Source organism: Tiliqua scincoides, chromosome 4 (genome assembly GCF_035046505.1).
Source record: "Tiliqua scincoides isolate rTilSci1 chromosome 4, rTilSci1.hap2, whole genome shotgun sequence".
Classification (NCBI taxonomy): domain Eukaryota; kingdom Metazoa; phylum Chordata; class Lepidosauria; order Squamata; family Scincidae; genus Tiliqua; species Tiliqua scincoides.
This window is the reverse complement of record NC_089824.1, coordinates 107848793-107869321: the sequence shown is the minus strand read 5'-3', so window position 1 is coordinate 107869321 and position 20529 is coordinate 107848793. Positions and strand designations below refer to the sequence as shown.

General features: G+C 42.9%; 1 protein-coding gene across 2 annotated transcripts in view; it reads left to right on the top strand.

Annotated features, from left to right (window-relative positions):
- Positions 1-20529, top strand: part of SUCO (SUN domain containing ossification factor) — a 49538-nt gene that overhangs the window by 24647 nt on the left and 4362 nt on the right. Inside the window, exons 11-21 of one of the 2 annotated variants that reach the window (XM_066625997.1) lie at positions 1755-1860; positions 4088-4108; positions 4311-4366; positions 5292-5383; positions 6476-6541; positions 10480-10554; positions 13132-13216; positions 13633-14778; positions 17290-17377; positions 18223-18327; positions 19438-19589. In XM_066625997.1, coding sequence (XP_066482094.1) covers positions 1755-1860; positions 4088-4108; positions 4311-4366; positions 5292-5383; positions 6476-6541; positions 10480-10554; positions 13132-13216; positions 13633-14778; positions 17290-17377; positions 18223-18327; positions 19438-19589 — 1992 coding nt within the window. The remainder of the gene's footprint in view (positions 1-1754; positions 1861-4087; positions 4109-4310; positions 4367-5291; positions 5384-6475; positions 6542-10479; positions 10555-13131; positions 13217-13632; positions 14779-17289; positions 17378-18222; positions 18328-19437; positions 19590-20529) is intronic. The other variant, XM_066625998.1, reaches the window with a different exon arrangement.

Here is a 20529-nt window from a genome sequence, read left to right as displayed (position 1 = left end):
AGGCTTCCCAAGCAAGCTCACCATTCCAACTGTGAAAGAAGCAGGACAGCTGGCAACAGGAGGGCGGAGTACGGAGGGGAGGGGATTGATAATAGCTGCCTTCGTTTCCTTCCATCCGGAAGTGTCAGGCTGCAGCATGTTTGCGTAACTGTATGGAATTTAGCACAACACGTTTTTGTTAATTGCGACATGGAACGGAACTAACGCGGATTGAGTCACGGAACGGATGTGGATAAATAGGATCTACCTATATTACGTTCACGGTTTTGGGGGGTACTCTTGGATGATCAGGAGGCAGCCGTGACTAGAAGTGTGTCTGCATAGCTTTGAGCTGTGCACCCACTGCACTCTTTTCTAGTGAAGGCAGTTCTGGCTATCACAAAGCATGCCTTAACCACATCTAGATTGGATTACTGCAATGTGTTCCTTGTACAACTATCCTTGAAACACATTTGGAAGCTTCAACAGGGCTCACGCTGCCCACAGGTTTGGGTTGGTTCTTGGGAGCATATTATGTACTCTCCCCTCTTATGCCATCTTTATTGGTTACTTATATGCTTCTGGACTCAATTCAAGGAACTGCTTTTGATCTTTAAACCCTGAATGACTTGTGACCAAATTACCTGAGAGACAATGTACTGTGAATAGAAGTGTGTGAAAACAGTGTTTACCTTACTTGGAAGTAAGCCCATTGTGTTCAATAAAACCGAGACTGTAAACAAACACCTATACTTATGATGTAAGATAGCAGGCAGGTTCACTTGAGGCTCTGTATCAGTCTTCCTGATACCGGAAGTTCAGGGGCAGGACAGGGTCTTTGGTTGTGGCCCCCAAATTATGGAACCTCCTGCCCTTGGAGACTCATTTGGTCCCTTCGCTACTGTTTTTGAATAAGGGCAGTGTTTTTCAAACTGTGGGTTGGGACCCACATGTCCCATGAGCCACATGAAACATGAGCCAGTTTCAGGTGGGTCCCCTTTCATTTCAGTGTGTATTTTATTTTAACATATTAGACTTGATGCTACCATGGTGTTTGACTGCATTGGGGACAGTGTCACAGATCTGTACTTCTAACAGGCTACTATGGATATACTTTACCAGTGATAGTCAGTGGGACTCATGGGTAAATGTGGATAGGAGAGCAGCCTACTCTGGGATGTTTAGGGAATGTCTTTTTAAACACATCAGCAACTGTTTGGGAGGGTTAGGAGGTTTCTTTTAAATAAATTTTTAAACTTATGCTTATTAACTTTTAATTTACTTACAACAAATCAAATTAAGTAAGTATAGTGGTGTTAAAAATTTTCCTGCTTGATGATGTCACTTCTGGCCATGACATCACTTCCAGGTTATTGACATCACTTCTGGTGGGTCCCGACAGGTTGTCATTCTAAAAAGTGGGTCCCAGTACTAAAAATTTTAAAACCACTAGCCTAAGGCTTTTCTTTTGCCAGGCATCTTATTAGTAGTGTGTTAAATCCAATGAGTGTATTGGCTGTTTGACTAGGGAAGTCTCTATTCTTGCTTTTGGTTTTATAATGCATTTGTTTTCATTATGGATTTTGTTGCAATGTTTTATATTATGTGATAACTGAAAAGCAGGATGTAAATTTCTACATAAATAAAAATGAAATTGAATTCATGTCAATACTTGTATTAATAACATTGTAACACTTTCAAAGAGGATTAATTAACTAGTTGAAAAATCACTGTGCATACCCATTTCCTTTAAATATGTAACTTTTATGTTCTAGGTATCCAACAAATAAATGGGTCAAACTAGGCACTTTTCATGCTAGAGATGAGAGGAATGTCCAGAGCTTTCCTCTAGACGAGCAGATGTATGCCAAATATGTAAAGGTAACTAATTTACAGTGACTGGAACTTTCTTACTTGAATGAACAAAGAAAATGTATATTTTGGTCCTATTTATCATAGGGCCAGTTCATACATCTACCAAACTGGGTTCCATTCATGAGTAGAAGAGAAGTGCATGGGCTTTGCCATATTGTATGTATGATACAAGTGGTACATGCATGGAGACTGTTCACACAATATCTCCCTTTCAAGAGAGCATTATATCAAGCAAATGAGGAATCTCTGCTTGTTTCGTGTTTGATGAATGGAACTCAGAAAAAGCCTGCAGCTTCATATAGGAACTTAGAGCGCAATCCTACCCTGCGCTGGAACAGGCAAGCCAAGAGGCTTGTGTTGTATCCAGCGCAGGATAGGGGCCCAAAGTGGCTCAGCTAGAGGTAAGGGCAAACTTTTCCCCTTTCCTCTGGGTAAGGCACCCTGAGCCCTATGGGTATCCTCAGAATTGCGCCACAATTGGAGATGGCACAAGTCTAACACCAGAACCAGGGGACATCCACTAAAATTGAGTGTTGGGACAGTTAGAACAGACAAAAGAAAATATTTCTTTACTCAGCGTGTGGTTGGTCTGTGGAACTCCTTGCCACAGGATGTGGTGATGGCATCTGGCCTGAATGCCTTTAAAGGGGGATTGGACAAGTTTCTGGAGGAGAAGTCCATTATGGGTTAGAAGCCATGATGTGTATGTGCAACCTCCTGATTTTAGAAATGGGCTGTGTCAGAATGCCAGATGCAAGGGAGGGCACCAGGATGAGGTCTCCTGTTTTCTGGTGTGCTCCCTGGGGCATTTGGTAGGCCGCTGTGAGATGCAGGAAGCTGGACTAGATGGGCCTATGGCCTGATCCAGTGGGGCTGTTCTTATGAGCAGCTTGAAGCTGCTCCAAACTCCCTGGGAATGGGGTTGGGATCTGGCATAACTGCCAGCTCTCAGCACTGCCTCCCACTTCCCACTTAGTCGCCCCGGGGCTGCCCACTCTCCCCCCCCCCCGGGAATGTCTCCTCCCCACCCACCCAAGAGCCTTGTTTCGGCCCAGCTGTCAAGATAGCCTTGCTCTCTGTGCTGACTACAAGTAAAGAACTATTGCCTTGGCTGTTTTTCGTTTTTGTTCTTTTTATTGGCTGCTTTCCCCCATTCTTCTCTTTCCCGATTGCAGGCATAGTAGCTGCTGATAATTTCCTGGTTTGATATCTGGCCTGTTTTCCAGCTGTGGTTGGAACAAATAGCAATTTGCTGGGTTCATATCAAGTGATAAATCTTTCTGTTAAGAGATCAGGCAACTTCCCCTCCTTTTCACAAAAAAAGGAATGCACAAGCCAGAGGCTCATGGTAGTAACTTTACACCAGTTGGGCATACCTTTTGAACCAGCCCAAATGAGAGTTAATCAAGTCTGAACTAAATTGTCTTAACCTAAAGTGTAAGAAATAAGGAGAAATTAAAGATTCTAATGCAAGTTCAAATCTTGTGAGGGAAATCCTGTAGAGAATTGTTGATGATACTGCAGAGAAGAAATGGCAATTCATTAAGTAAATGCAATACCTTTGGAAAACAAGAGCATTGTGTATTAAACTTTTTACAGGCTTTTCAAAAGTTTTTTTATCTTAATGGGACTAAACTCTTGTAATAGCTTACTAAGATTAATGCACAATTTCAAACTCCTTTTTCTCTTCTAAAATCACAGGATGCATTGCCTTATTTTGTAGACTTTGATAACTTATGGTACGCTAGCAAAAAACATCCCTTACTGACTTTTTTCAGTTCTCATCCCAAAGCCTTATATATGCTTGCTTATTTTTGTTCAGTGGAGTACAATTAGATTGATTCCCAAAGGAGATGGTAGAGACTTGAAGTAAAAACAAGTGCCTTGGGTGTCTTAAAAGCACAAGTCTTAAATAGCACTGTTTGGCAGTATGCATTTTTTTGTTGCATTGTTTCATTGTTGGTGTGAAGCATGGCAGTTTGAGGTTTTATGTAACATGAAGCTGGAATAATTTGACACTGCATGTGGTAGGCCTAATATGTATCTCTCTTCCTTGCAACTTTATCCTCTTTAGCTAAGTGTTGTTGTAGAGGGAATGGGGGAAGGGAGGAAAGTGATACTGTTCATAGTCCTGGATTGTGTATGTAACTAATTGCCTGTAGCTAATATTATTGCCTGTGGCATGCATACAGTCTATTGATACTTTTTTCTTTTTTCCTTTCTCTTGCTTCAGATGTTCATCAAGTACATAAAGGTTAGCAACATCTTCATAACTGTTGAATGTCTAGGGCCTGGGTATATTCCATGGCTCAGCACACTAATGCATGGCATGAACAGAGCTCGCGTAATTTCAATTGAAGCTAATATAAACTTCATTTATGGGCTTGGTTTTTGATCTTGAACTGTTAGTTCACATTGTCTGGGTCTATCATATTTAACTGCTTTTTATTGTTTAGGTGGAGCTGGTATCGCATTTTGGATCAGAACACTTTTGTCCCTTAAGTCTTATAAGGTAATTGTCAGCAAAATGTTTAAGAAGATTCTGCTAGTTCAATTGAGCACCTGAAACACATTCTCCTGTTACTAAGACTAGTGAGCTTTTGAAAGTAATTGATAGTATTTGCAGTAGCCGTTTATATACCCTATTCAAGATTTCCTGACGTCCTGAACTGGCTAGTTTTATAGAGCAATTTTTGACATAAAGGAGTAAAGTGGAAGCTTTCAACAAGATGAGTATTTTATAGGTAAAGGGCAGCCCAACCCTGAGCTTGCATGGGGCTGCAACGGTGCCTAAAATGACTGCTGCTGCATCCTGCGCACCCCAGGTAGCCACCACTACTTCAGGAGAAGGGGACTTTCGTTCCCCTTCCCCTGGATAGAACAAGTAGCCCACAATGCGGCTATTCAATTCTACAATGATCCTAGGGTCAGCGTAGAATTTAGAGTCTCTCTGTCGGACAGACAGCCAGACATGGAGGCTCAGAATCTGGTGGAGCAAAGCTCCACTGGTTCTGCTTATCTCCCGCCCTACTCTTTCCCCGGCATGCCTCCTCCCCACCCCTCCTCCGCCTCCCATTGCCCTGGAACACTACCTCCCCCCACTTCCCCTCCTACCTCTCTACTGGCCAGCTGTCCGCGCAACTGCTAAGCGGTGGAGCTCCAGTGTTCCACTGGCACTAGCCCAGCGCTGGGCTAGCACCTGCGCTCCGCTGATGCTAGGGCCTGCAAACATGCCTTATGGCACATTTGTGGCAGTGAGCCAGTGCACACTCATTAGGATTGGGCCCTAAGACTTTGAGATAGTGAGAATTGAGGTAGATGGATCATACCTGAGTTTGGCATAAAATGCTAGCTGGTTGACTTGCAAGATTTTTTGGGATAGAAGATCTGTCATGATTTGTCACATCTACGTTCAGTAATTAAAATGTGGTTTGCAGGGTGTTTGGAACTAGTATGGTTGAAGAATATGAAGAAATAGCTGATTCACAGTACCAATCTGAAAGACAAGAGCTCTTTGATGAGGACTATGGTAAGAAAGTCAGTGCATTGCTAAGACTAAACTTTGTTATCTGCTAACCCTCATAAGGAGAGCTTCGGGCTCCTTTGTGGGTTCATTCCATTGTTTTTATGGGGAATGGCAGGAATGCTGCACAGGCAGCGTGGCTAATGGAAGTACATCAGACTAGGTGCTAGGCGGACCTGAGGAAAAGGATGTAATATAAGAATCTTGAAAGACTCCGACCAAGGATACATAAGCATGCCTTACTATATATTGCAGTTCAGCACAAGAGCATTGGTATTGGGTATCTGATTCAGCTTCTGAAGAATATTTGCTCATGTGTGAGTGAGAGAGAAATTAAGCAAGTTTCTATCCTTTAGTCTTGAAGTTATGCCTGAAGTGTGTGTCCCATGTCTTAAAATCTCAGAAACCACATAAGTGAGATAATAAAACCAGATAATAAAACATTCAGCAGTCAAAGAGCAGGGGTTCAGTCCCTTGCATGACTTTCTAAAAGTATTGGAGTCCTCCTTGGCATGGAAACACTAATGGGGACAGTAAGGTTTAAAAGGGGGGTAGAAGGGGGATGACTGATCGTATTTTATACATTTGGCTGAGCTACCCAGTAGAAAAAAGTGATACAAACGGTGGCTTCTTACACAATTCTAGGTGGGCACAAGATTCTACCATAGTGGGTTGCAAGTTGTAGTGCCAGATTTCTCTTCCACTTCCCTTTACAGTAGCAATTTGTTTTGAGGAGAAACTTTTGCTCTTTGCTGTGGATAGTAGGTAAAATAAGGAGAGGCATTGACCCAGCCTCTTCTTCCTCAGGAGGCAGGCACAGGCACTTCCTGTGACCCACAGATGGACTGCAATTACAACCTTGGCCATCTACTCCCAACTTTTGGCTTGGATTTCAGTGTGAAGGTTGTTCAGTGGATTTCAAGCACGTTTATTGAGATGGATAGTAGAGAATTTTAAAAAAAATATGAATCTGATCCAGCACCAGCTGTTCTTGTATAACTCTAAGCAGACAGATGTGGGTTAGACTGTGTTGAAGTGCCCTTGTTGTAAAGAGGCTTGTGACTTACTATTAAGAGTTGCTTTTTCAACTTTAAACAGATTATCCTTTGGACTTCAATGGAGGGGAAGAGAAATCTTCAAAAAATCTTCTTGGTTCTGCCACAAGTGAGTTGAACTTTAGGAGATAAGGTGCACTTTTCACATTCCTGAACACTCTTAGGGAAGAGGCCAGACAATTTCCACAGATACAGATCACTCAGTGTTCAAGCCCCAAAATGCATAAAAAGCAAACAGACTAGAGCAGGGATGTCAAACTTGCTTGCTTACAGACTTGCTTACAAACTTACAGAGGGCCAAAGTTAGCATTCATGATGCCAGCTGAAGACCAAAAGTGACATAATTAGGTAGGAAGTGACTTCATTAAGCAGAGAATGATCAGAAATAAGTACTTTGTCCTCACATAGAATCTCACTAGCTTAAATGACAGAAGAGAAAATGTGCAAATCTTGTCCTTATTTTCAGGATGTGAGAGTGGGCCAACTATCACGTTGGGAGAGCACAATTATAATGGGGGCTGGATTAATGGCTTCAGGGGACCTCATTCGGCCCATGGGCCTTATGTTTTACACCCCTGGACAAGAGCATGAAAAAAATTGTGCAGTTTTGTTGTGCTCAGACGCTTCTGGCTTTCACAGTGTTGAACATGAATTGTATTAAAAACCAGTGTGGAGTGTAGTGGTTAGTCTTGACCTTTGACTAGAAATACTAGAACTCTAATCTTTACTCTGATCATGAAGCTTTACCTTGAGTCAGCCGGTTGCTCATTTGGCATTGCTTAGCCTAAACTGCGCTTCATGGTGGTTTTGGTGGTAAGGGATAACCCTATCCTTGTTTGCTACCCTGAGCACTTGGAGGGAGGGAAGTATATCAGTTTGAAACATTAAAATATTTAGTTTAAAATTTAAACTAAATTTAGACTAGCTAAATTTAACTAAATCTAAACTAAATGTAAGATTTAAACTAAATTTTAGTTTAAGTTTAAACACTCTTAAGAACATAAGAACAGCCCCACTGGATCAGGCCATAGGCCCATCTAGTCCAGCTTCCTGTATCTCACAGCGGCCCACCAAATGCCCCAGGGAGCACACCAGATAACAAGAGACCTGCATCCTGGTGCCCTCCCTTGCATCTGGCATTCTGACACAGCCCATTTCTAAAATCAGGAGGTTGCACATGCACATCATGGCTTGTAACCCATAATGGTTTTTCCCTCCAGAAACTTGTCCAATCCCCTTTTAAAGGCGTCCAGGCCAGACGCCATCGCCACATCCTGTGGCAAGGAGTTCCACAGACCAGCCACACATTGAGTAAAGAAATACTTTCTTTTGTCTGTTCTAACTCTCCCAACATGCAATTTTAGTGGATGTTCCCTGGTTCTGGTGTTATGTGAGAGTGTAAAGAGCATCTCTCTATCCACTCTGTCCAACCCCTGCATAATTTTGTATGTCTCAATCATGTTCCCCCTCAGGCGTCTCTTTTCTAGGCTGAAGAGGCCCAAACGCCGTAGCCTTTCCTCATAAGGAAGGTGCCCCAGCCCAGTAATCATCTTAGTCGCTCTCTTTTGCACCTTTTCCATTTCCACTGTCTTTTTTGAGATGCGGCAACCAGAACTGGACACAATACTCCAGGTGTGGCCTTACCATAGATTTGTACAACAGCATTATAATATTAGCCGTTTTGTTCTCAATGCCTCTTCTGATGTTACCGAGCATAGAATTGGCCTTCTTTACTGCTGTTGCATGTTGAGTCGACACTTTCATTGACCTGTCCACCACCACCCCAAGATCTCTCCTGATCTGTCACAGACAGCTCAGAACCCATCAGCCTATATGTGAAGTTTTGATTTTTTGCCCCAATGTGCATGACCTTACACTTACTTACATTGAAAAGCATTTGCCATTTTGCTGCCCATTCTGCCAGTTTGGAGAGATCCTTCTGGAGCTCCTCACAATCTTCTGGTCTTCACCACTCGGAAAGGTTTGGTGTCGTCTGCAAACACTGCTCAACCTCACTGCTCAACCCTGTCTCCAGGTCATTTATGAAGAGGTTGAAAAGCACCGGTCCCAGGACAGATCCTTGGGGCACACCGCTTTTCACTTCTCTCCATTGTGAAAATTGCCCATTGACACCCACTCTCTGTTTCCTGGTCTTCAACCAGTTCTCAATCCACTACTGTGGAGTTTTTTTAGTAGCCTTTGGTGAGGGACTGTGTTGAATGCCTTCTGAAAGTCCAGATATATAATGTCTATGGGTTCTCTTAAGAACATAAGAACAGCCCCACTGGATCAGGCCATAGGCCCATCTAGTCCAGCTTCCTGTATCTCACAGCGGCCCACCAAATGCCCCAAGGAGCACACCAGATAACAAGAGACCTGCATCCTGGTGCCCTCCCTTGCATCTGGCATTCTGACAAAACCCATTTCTAAATTCAGGAGGTTGCGCATACACATCATGGCAGTTACCCCGTAATGGATTTTTCCTCCAAAAACTTGTCCAATCCCTCTCTTGGGTCTGCACTTGGGTGAGGGAGCATAGTGTATATTGCCAGGGCCTCAGACAGAGGAGTAAGATATGGATTTAGTGTTTTGGGGAGAATCAGCCTGAGTGGGGGTGGAAAGTCTTCCTTCAATTCAGTGAATGTCACTAGCTGCATGTGGTTTCATCTTGAGTATTTGTTGCCATAGTAACAGATTGGTAATGGAGAATCTTCATGTTGCAACAAATGGGGTGGGAGCATCAGTGGCAACTGTAGAACCAATTGGAATACTAAGAACAACTTAGAAGATTATTTGAAATGCACTCGGAACCACTAAACACCAATCCTGTTGGCAACTGTTGGTGTTCTGGAACCCTCCTGATGCCGTAGCAACTGGGATCTCAACTTCCACTATGTTGTTCAGCCACAGCTTTGACTTCACCAGTGTGAAAGTTGTTGGTGCTGGCATGAAAGCCTCCAGCTCCATATTGCTAGAAATCTCACCACATATTGCAAGTCCATGAGGTCTGTTTAAGTCTGCACCTTTCTCAGTACGCTTACGTGTGTGATACTTTGGACAGAAACTTGGTTTGTAGATGCTGGACTTCATTTAAACCTTGTCCTAGTTGATGATTTTGCTTTAAAAGCCACAAATGGACATTTCCCTACTTAAGGAGCATGGTCAGTTGATAGGAGGGGCCCCTGAGTCTAGAAGAAAGGTGCCTGAGGGAGAACATGATTGAGACGTACAAAATTGTGCAGGGGGTGGATAGAGGGAATAGAGGAATGTTCTTTTCCCTCTTGCACAATACCAGAACCAGGTGACATCCACTAAAATTGAGTGTTGGGAGAGTTAGTGTAATCTGTGCAACTCCTTGCTACAGGATCTGGTGATGGCACCTGTCCTATATGCCTTTAAAAGCGAACTGGACAGATTTCTAGTCCATCACAGGTTACAAATTGTGATGGGTATATGCAATCTCCTGGTTTTAGAACTAGGCTACCTCAGAATGCCAGATGCAAGGGAGTGGAACCAGGATGCAGGTCTTTTGTTTTCTTGTGTTGCTCCATGAGGCATCTGATGGGCCACTGTGTGATACAGGAAGCTGGACTATATAGGCCTTGGCCTGATCCAGCAGGGCTCTTATGTTAACAACAAATGCCAATATGCCCCTCCTCCTCACTATTGTGGCATGTGTGATGGCAAGCCTCATTTGTTGCTCTCTGGTGTTGACCGTGTTGACCAGGTCAATAGAAGCTGTTGATTTTCAGGGTGTTTTTCCATTTCCCTAGATTAGCTTGCATCAAGGGGCCTTCTGTCTTCTTAGTTCCACATGAAAAACTAATTCTAACTGTATCTTGTTGTGATGCAAACATGCTACTTTAAACTGTTACTAAATATCACAGTATTCTAGGGGCTGTGTGCTTGTGTGAACAGTTGCTTTCCCTCTGCTTGATTGCTGTGAACTTAATGATTGAAATCAACAAAGTTTTTTTGGAAAGACCGACTTCAAGCCTTCTCAGTTTGGGGTGGAACTTGCCTCTCTGATCAGTCTCATTTTTTTAGATGCCATTTTAAATATGGTGAATATTGCTGCAAATATACTTGGAGCAAAAACGGAAGAGGACCCAACTGATCAAGGTAAATTAATGCAGCGTATCAGATTAAAAGTGATGTTCTCCAAATGGTTCCCCTGTTCTAGTTGGGAGTTCCCCTTTTTCTTCCTGATGATGGCTGTTGTGAAAGCATCCTACCCTGAAGACCTGAACATCTGTTACTGCTCCGTGGATATATTTTTGCAGAATGCATGATGTAGAGTTCTGTGTTAGACTTTTGGCCTTTTCCCATTTAAAAAAGATCAATACTTGGGCTCCCTGAGTTATGGATGGCTATGTGGGCACTTTCCTACAGCCTCCATACATCCTTCACTGGTGCTTTCAAACTGGCTTGGTAATGTTTGGGCTAGCAAGAACAGGATATTTGAGCTTAAGTGCAGACCCCTGGAACCTGACATGAATACAGGTGGAGCCTATTTATCTGCGTTAGTTTCATTGTCCTAAATTCCATACAGTTAAGCAAATGTGCTGCAGCCTGACACTTCTGGATGGAAGGAAACTAAGGCAGCTGTGACCAATCCTTCCCCTTTGCTCCTTCGCCTCCCCCTTTCACAGGTGGGAGTCCACAGGTGGGAGTTCACTTTTAAGAGTCCAGTCCTATGTGTTTCTACTCAGAAGTAAGCCCCATTGTAGTCAATGGGGCTTACTCCTAGGAAAGTGTGGCAAGCATTGTAGCCTAAATCCCATGCTTTGACTTGCTGGGAAGACTTGTAGTCAATGGGGCTTACTCCCAGGAAAGTGTGGAGAGGATGGTAGCCTAAATCTCATGCTTTGCTTGCTGGGAAGCCTTGCTGGGAAGTCTTGCTTGCTGGACTGTTTTGTTTCCATAGGCTGGAGCACATGCACTGTTTTGTAGGCTGGAGAGCCTGCACCATTGGGGGGGCTGGGGAAATTGGGCAAACACTCTCTGGGTTTTTTAAAGCAATCCCCTCTGTTGCTACCGCACCTGGCTCTGTGTGTGTGTTTGTGTGAGAGAGAGAGAGAGAGAGTGCTCCACCTTGCTGCATGTGCTCTGGCTACAGAGGTTTTCTACCCCCCCTTCCCCTCTTCAGCCTCTTTGCTGGCTCAGGGGCTCCAAGAGTGTTACTGGTCCTTCGTAAGGAGAACCTCTTGCAGGGCTATTTCCCTGCCTAGTTGAGGCAGAGCCTTTTTGCAGTGTTTCGGGCTGCCTGGAAACAGAGTGAGAAGCCTGCGCAGGGCAAAGGAGGCAAAGGTGTGTGTGACTTTTCATTTCCCCCACCCGATTAGCATTGAGACAAATCCGCAGATAAAAAAATCTGTGGATAAATAGGTTGCACCTGTATAGGTAGCAGACAGTGTTCCTTTAGGCTCTAAAAGTCAAGCAGGCTGTGAGTCCATTATAAAACCTCTGGGAGCATTTGAGACACAGAATCATAGGCCGTTGATAAAGTAACCAGGAAGATGGATTTGGAGAGAGGGAATTGACTTGCTCTATCAGTTTATAGTACGTATTCTGGAGGAGGGATGTTAAATTGTGGAGGAGGGGTAGATGCTGTGAGGCTAAACTCTCTCTCTGTAGTATTCAGGGATATTTTTAGAAAGGTGACTTTTTACTTTTCCACTGTCTAGAACTGCCATTGCCCTTCCTGTTCTATGGCAATAAAATGCTTGTGTTCAAGGCTGCCAGTCAGCTCCAAATCTGATGCTTAGTTCTGTATTGAATTGCAGGGGAAGGCCTCAGGAAAGGGTTGGTTGATTCTATATCTCACAGTCTACAAGGTTCCAGATTATCTGGAACTTTGAACAGAAGCACTTCTTTTGGAGACTATAGATGTGCTGCAATCTCTTGTTGCATGTCTTGCTGCTTTCCTGAAATTTCATGGCCCCATGTTAACCTTTTTGGAAGTGAAAATGGGGTTACTAATGGACAAGCTGGGGTTTCTGTTGTCTAAGGCAGAGGTGTCCAAACATTTTGGCAGGAGGGCCACATCATCTCTCTGACACTGTGCCAGGGGCCGGGGGGAAAAAAGAATTAATTTACATTTCAAATTTGAATAAATTTACTTAAATGAATATATTAGAGATGGAACTTATATGAATGAATGAAGGTCTTGCAATAGCCCAAGGTCTTGCACAAAGCAAGGCCAGCCTTTCTTTTTCTGCCGCTGCTGCAACACAGATGTGAAACTGCAAGCAGTGGAGGGAGCCCTCAACCCACAGTGTACGCGAGAGGTCGAATAGTCACCCTCATGCTGCGAGCAGTTGTGCAGGGCCAGTGCAGGCTTCAGCAAGTCTCTGGAGGGCCAGAGGTTCATTGGAGACTGGGGGCTGCCTGAGGGCTGTATTGGGAGTCCTCAAGGGCTACAAGTGGTCCCAGGGCCAGGGTTTGGGCACCGCTGGTCTAAGGTATGCAGAAGTGCATAACTTGGAAAAAGACCCTGCGACATAGAGCTACATACATCCATGCCTAGGTGAGAGCAGGTGTAGTATAGTGGCTAAGAGCTTTTCATCAGGATTTTCCAGTTTGAGTCTTGCCTCACAGTTCCTCACTTTTTAATCTCATGGCAACTTTTCAAACTGTTCACTGTCTTTAAAGATGTTAACAATGCTGGAGTGTCTAATTTGCATGTGTGTTTGATAGGAAATGAAACTATCCCTGAAAATACAACTGTCACATCGAGGATGACCCCAAAACTGCCAGAGCCAACCACCATTCCTTCATTAGGGTAAGTGTTGCATTCTTAGCCTGCCCAGTCTCAATGGCTTTAAGTAGATTATATGAAATCAGTCATAATAAGATTAGATAAGAAAATAATCTTGCCCTTCCCATTTTTCCATCTTTCTCACCTGCTTCCACTCATTCCTTCTCCCAAAACAATTATCACTAAATCTAAAATGTATAACCATACATTTGATCAAAAATAATTTCCATTGGTCCTCAGGACTATTAAGATGTGAGACATGGATACAAATCCCGGGTGATTGCAGGGCAGTGCTCTCAAATCTAGAATAAGCATAGATAAAAAGAGGAAGAATAACTTCCAAGTTGGCCTAGTCAAGAAAATTGACTGTTCCTTCCCATGCTGCTTTTTAAAGGTGTTTTGAACCATATCTTGGATCTAACTTTCAACTTCTCTTTCAGGCTTGTTACTTCAGAGATACCAAAAACTGATAAGGACCCTTTAGTCTTGGATACAACGCAAGAAAGCCCCATTGTTCAACTAGTCCATGAATATGAAGAGGAAGCAAGTCAGTCAACAGTGACTCTGCTGCCCAGTGATGAACAAGAGGAAGAAGTGTCATGGTTTGAGTCTGAAACACAAATCTATTGCTGTGACCTGGTGTCAGTCTGCTGTGTTGCTAGCTTTTCAGAGTATTTGTACAAGTGGTGTTCAGCAATAGTGGCTCTACACCGCCACCGTAGCAAAACAGACAGCAGTTGGAAGAACTATTACTCTGTTGCTACTTGGCCAACCCAGCTAGTTCCAACCAAATCTTTGCTTATTCCATTACATGAACACTCTCTAGAGAAACTGGACACTTTAATTGCAGAGCCATCTGAAACTGCTGGAAATGACTTAAATAGTGTATTGACAGGGACTGTGGTTAATCAGACTGAAAGTACTTTTGAACTGCAGCCTAGTCATCCACAGATTGTCTCTCAGTCTATCCTCTTGAATGCTACAACAGCAGCTGGGACACTGGGTACGACTGAGATGTCTTCCGAACCCACAAAACGTGAAGCCATATCTGAAACCCCAGAAGTACCTTCCCAAGAGGAAATGCCTACTGAAGATATTGTAGGATCCGTTACAGAGAAGCAGACTGTAACCAGTATTGAAACGGAATTAAAGGAAACTGATGGAGAGGGGAGACCCATATCTGAAACAATCTCAAAACCAGTGGAGACTGTTGTACAGTCTGAAAGTACAATAGCCATAGAAAAAAGCAATGAAGGGGAAGCAAAAACTGGTTCTTCAGAAACAGAAACAGAAAGGCAAGTGGTGTCTCAGGTTGTAGAGTCGTCATCATCACTGGAAATAAAAGATGATGAACAGTCAGTTGAAGAAACATTTCTTGCTCTTCCTGCTTCTGGTGAATTGCCTCGAACTGCTACAGACTTCTATGCTGAATTGCAGAATTCCACAGACTTCGGTTATGCCAATGGCAATCTTGTTCATGGATCAAACCAAAAAGAGTCTGTGTTCATGAGACTCAATAACCGCATTAAAGCCTTGGAAGTAAATATGTCTCTCAGCAGCCGCTATCTGGAAGAACTTAGTCAAAGGTATGAGTGATTGAGGAAGCCTTCTTTTTTGGTTCAAATTCATTTGAAGAACTTTTTTCTTAATGTCTGTGAAGCTACTTTAAGCTTTCCCTTCTATTAGCGTAAGCCAGTGGTTCTCAAACCTTTAGCACCCAGACCCACTTTTTAGAATGAGAAATTGTCAGGACCCACCAGAAGTGATGTCATGACTAGAAGTGACATCAAGCAGGAAAATTTTTAAGGATCCTGGGCTACAATCTGACCCATGCTTACCCAGGAGTAAGTCCCATTTACTATCATTGTTAAAAGCATATACATAGTAGTTTCTTAAAAGTAGATATGTAACATTTCACCAAATGCAGTCACATACCATGGGAGCATCTAGTCTAATATATTAAACATAAAATATTGAAATGAATGGTGACCCAACTGAAATTGGCTTGCGACCCATCTAGTGGGTCCCAACCCACAGTTTGAGAAACACTGGTGTAAGCGAAGTTATTATGAAAGGTCTTAAAAAGAAGTGTTGCTTGGTCCTATTGTACATGGAGAAGCTTTGTACATGTAGTTCTCTGAGCTTGAGAGTAAGAACAGGTGTGTCTCTAACAGGAAACTTGAACATACAGGTGTGCGCTGCTTTGCAACTTTCCAGCTTATACCGGGATCACATAACCGATGACCACATGTGGTCACGTAGTTGTCAGGGGCGTGGACCCCAACCCTCCGAAAGCAAGGGAAACTCCATCCCCTCTGGAGGGTTGTCTGAGCCTCCCAGAGGCATCGCACGTCTGCACACTGCCCCTGCAAGGCTCAGACTGAGAAAAAGCGTGTCTCACGATTTCCGGTTTCTTTGTGAAAACAGAAGTTGTGTGAGAGATGCAATTTCCCTCAGTCTGAGCTTCGCAGAGGCAGTGTGTGGGCACACGCTGCCTCTGAGAAGCTCAGATTACCCTCCGGAGGGGAGGGGAGCAGAGCATCTCCTTCCTTGCAGAGGGTCCGGATTGTGTCAAGTCCTGCTTGACAACATGGATCGTGGTCCCAATTCCTGTTAAGCGATGCATGACTGTATTTGTAGAGCTGGAAAAGATGCAAAAGAGGGTAACCAAAATGATCAAAGGGCTGGAGAACCTCCTTGACAAGAAGAGGCTACAGTGCTTGGAATTTTGTAGTTTGAGAGGGGAAAGGTGAATATGATTTTGAATGGTGTGCAGAGAAGTACTTTTCCCTCTTGCACAGTACTGGAACCAGAGACAATCCGATGAAACTGATTGATGGGAGATTAGGACAGATGAAAGGAGATCCTTCATACAGTGCATAATTAGTCTGTGGAACCCATTGCCAGAAGATGTTGCGTTGGCTACGAACTTGAATAGCTTTAAAAGGGGATTAGACATATTCATGGAAAACAGATCTATCAGTGGCTACTAATCATGATAATTATGCACTACGCCATAGGTCTCCAAACTCTGGTTGGTGGGCTGGATCCAGCACAATGGAAAAATTATTCTGGGCACAGCAGTGGCAGAGCCTTACCATTCTGCCATGCAACCAATAGTTTTCACACCTGACTGTTGCCAAGTCTTGCTCTGGGGAGCAGATGATTTCCCAAGGATGGGTCTTGCCAGGGTGAGGCTCAGCAACATTTGAGCATGAAAACAGTAGATAGTGCAGTAGAACAGTAAGGCTTTACTTCCAGTGTGCCTGGAATAATTTTTCCAGTGCACCTCAGGCTGAAGTTTGGCAATGGTTGCACTACACTTAGATATAGAGGCGGTGTGCTTCTGAATCCCAGTTGTGGAGTAGGGAGTAGTGAGAAGGAACCCTTTCTCTCCATTTCATTGGCTTCCCAAAGGCGTCTAGTGCACTGGTGCAAAAGGCGCAATGCTGGATCAGATGACCCTTTGCCCTGAACCAGCCATTTGATTTTTCTCTGTAAACTGCTTTATGAACTTTTTTGTTGAAAAGTGGTATATAAATACTGTTAATAATAATATAATAACCAGTAAGGCTTTTCTTATGGTAATGCTGTATGAACAGTTAAGGTGCAATTCTAACCACACTTATATGGGAGTAAGTCTCCTTGACTATAAGGGGACTTCCATTTGACTAGACATGCGTAGGATTGGGCTTTTACTGTTGTAGAAATTTGTACATACAGGATTAAGAATTTGTATATTTATCATTGCAAATGTAAGGGGTGGGAAGCCCAGCAGTTGCAGTGTTGGCAGTTGGCCAGATTTCTTCTGGATGTGTCACAGAGCTCCTGAAGTTTGCCTCATAGTGTGAAGGGCTAGCTTTTTAGAAAATTAAACTAGATTGCTTGGATTCCTTTCAGTCAGATGTCCTTACATCTGTCCTTAAACAATGTTTAAGGATGCGGGGGCAGCACAAGGGAAAGAGTTCCAAAGGTCAACACAGTGAAAATTCCCCCTCCTTCTAGGGTGGTGGTGGTAGTGAGGATTAGTAGTAGTAGTTATGGCTAAGTTAAGAGATGAAGAAATGGGTACTTTGTGAAACTGTCTTGTTTTGTAGGTATCGCAAACAAATGGATGAAATGCAGAAGGCTTTTAATAAAACTATAATAAAACTTCAGAATACTTCACGTATAGCAGAACAACAGGTATGCTAACTGAATATCTTACTCTGAAGGCAGAACAGCCCAAGAACAGGCATGACCATAAAGTAAAAGAAAGCACGCAGAATCAAAACTTGCTGCTTATGTTAACATAAGTATGCACTTTTGGGAGAGGAAACAGTTTTTCATTACATCTGTTTTGTAAGTGGTGAATGTGATGTGTTGGGGGAAGAGGAGACATTGATTTTGCTTCTAAAGAACAACACTTCTGCTACTTTCCTCTTACTACTTAGTGGATTTCTTTTTGATCAAAAGAACAAGAGTGCATCCTGGCCCACTCAGTCAATCAGCCTGAACATTTGGTGAATAAGCTATGAAGAGTTGCATACTTCAGCTTGTGAAAGTCTTTCCTGGACTTCAGAAATGAACTTTAGCTGTACTACTTCACATCTGTACCCCTAAGAGACAAACCTGGTTTTTAAGGGAAAAGGGATCTTGAGTTGTATACCTAGCAAAACCACAGATGGTGTCCAGTAGAGTCTGCTTATGGCAAGTGGATCCTCCACATTCTATTCACATGTTCCTGGGTATTTCTTAATTCCTCGTCTTGACACTTGTGGCTTATGTCACTGTTAATCTTTGACTGTGTCACTGTTAATCCCAAACTGAGAGCCGTGGAAACCAACCAGGGGAACTGCAGAATCCTTACAAGAGAACCACCGCCCTATATACAGAGTGTAAGATTGTAGCTGGAAGCCAGTGGCCCAGTAGGTCAAGTGAGCTGCCAGTCGGAAAAAGTTGGGGAAACCACTGCTTTAAGGAAATGTTTGTTTTGTATGACCAATATATCGCAAGGTGAGAAAATAATTTAATTTTTTTTCTTTACCCAGGATTTGAAGCAAACTGAAGCTATCCACCTTCTGCAGGCACAGCTGATCAACATGACACAGCTAGTTTCCAATCTGTCGTCAACCGTAACTGAACTAAAAAGAGAGGTAAAAACCTTAATCATGTGAAAGGCAGTGCCTTACAAATGGAAATCTAAATTTGTCACTCCTACTGCTGTAGAGTGCAATGCAAAGACTTGTGTGTGTTAAATACCACCAAATTGTTAGCTTTGGGGGTGGTGGTGGAGGGAATGTTAATTAGACTCCAGATTTACTCAGGAATGATATGGAAACACTGGAAAATATTTCTTGTTTCAAAGCTTCAGAACCAGTTAACAGTCCTTAAGTGGTAATGAAAGTTTTCATGTGAGCAATACTGCATCATGTTACCTGTCATTTGGAGACCTGCCTATGTTATGCTAATCAACTTGCACAAAACACTAATATAGCTGGACAACAACTGCCTTTCAATAATTACACAAAGCCCTTTGACCCTATGGCCCCCCATCCCAAGGAGCAATTAAGAGTTGAACAATACCAAGTTTGTGACTGGTTATCTCGCACATTAAAATTTGCTGCAAGGTGAGCCTCTCTTATAATGGGAATAGAGCTTCATCTTAGATGCTGTATTCTTTTAAAAAATTGTGCCAAGTTGAGTTCCTTGCAAATAGTCTTTTTCTAGCCTGAAAATGCTTTGACTAAAAAAGGCTGCAATGCTTTGCAGAGATGCCACAGCCCTACTTGATATGGGGTAGCTTAATGGAGGTTGTGCACACAACACGTTTTTTCCTTCCCAGTCTGCTGGGATTATACACAAAGAGGTGAAAGTCATTGAGGCGGTATTATGACCGCTGTCTAGGAGGGGGTACCTGTAGAACCAAACATGCTCTAACCAAATGTTATAGATGCCGAAAACCAGATGCCAAAAACCATGGATAATCAAATCCACAGTTTGACTTGTTCTCTGAGGTGCAGGGAGGTTGTGTGCAGCCTTCTCACAACTTGGAATGCCTGCCAGAGCCTTCTGGCAGACACTTTCAATTAGCTGGGGTACCCTGCAATATTAAACTTGAGTGTCCAACAGACATATTAGGATGAGCAAAAAGGAGGCCAAACATTAATTAAAGGTTGATAGTTGGACCTATATTAAGTGTGTCATGTTGCATCTGCTTAATTACATGTACATGTTCGATATTAAAAAGATTTTTTGCATTTTAGGTTTCTGATCGGCAAAGCTATCTTGTGATTTCGTTGATACTCTGTGCCATCCTAGGTTTGATGCTTTTTGTGCAGCGTTGCAAAAATAAGTCAGAATTGAATGATTACTTCTCAAAAGTTTCCAAAAGTAATCACTATCCTAGTCCCAAGAGGTAACTTTTCCCACTTCTGATTCTTACATTCATATAGTTTCCTGGCATTTGAAGCATTTTTTCTATTTGTATTGACATTGGTCAGTCTTACTCAGCCTTGTTAGAAAGCAATCTGTTTGCACAGATGGGATATTAGAAGCAATAGAATGAGGACATGTCCTGTACTACTATATTCATTTTCAAAGCTCAGTTGAGGTTCAGATATTTCACTTCCAACAACCAGTTGCATATTGCAATTAGAAGCTCCGCATATGGAAGTTTGCAAATCTTTCGGTCCAGAGATCACTGAGATCACTTGTATCACGGAGATGGCCTAGCTGTATGCTTATGGTGAAAGGCTTATTGAACTTGAGATGCTTGTTTAGCTAACTGTTACCCTGCACATGCCTGATTTGTCTGATCTCAGGAGCTAAGCAGGGTTAGGCCTGGTTAGTATTTGGATGGGAGACCGCCTGGGAATACCGGGTGTTGTAGGTTTATACCATAGTCTTTCAAGGCTGAAGGTTGCCAACCATTTTGGCAAAGGTTCTTTCAGAATAAGCATTTGACTATTTTCAAAGAATCTAAGCTAGACAAATTCCATCACAGTTGTTCTTATCTGCACAATTATTATTTATATTATTGTGGGTGTCCCTTTAAGTACAGCATGGTCTGTCAGCCAACTTTACCCTCGCAAAGATCTGTGATGAACGTGAAAGAGTGCTTTTTCAGATATATTACCTCTAAATTTAAGTTTAAGCACATTCGTGGTTTGCATAAGGGTAAAATTGACCAAGAGGTTGTGCTATGTTTGAAAGGGATGTCTGCAATGCCTGTGGAAAATGACACCACTGTAGTACCACCAACTAGAATCTGAGCTAGTTCGTGGAGTTCAGATTCTTTGGGAAGATGTGTTGGGATATCCCAAGTTTGAACCTTTTGAAATAGATGTACATTTACT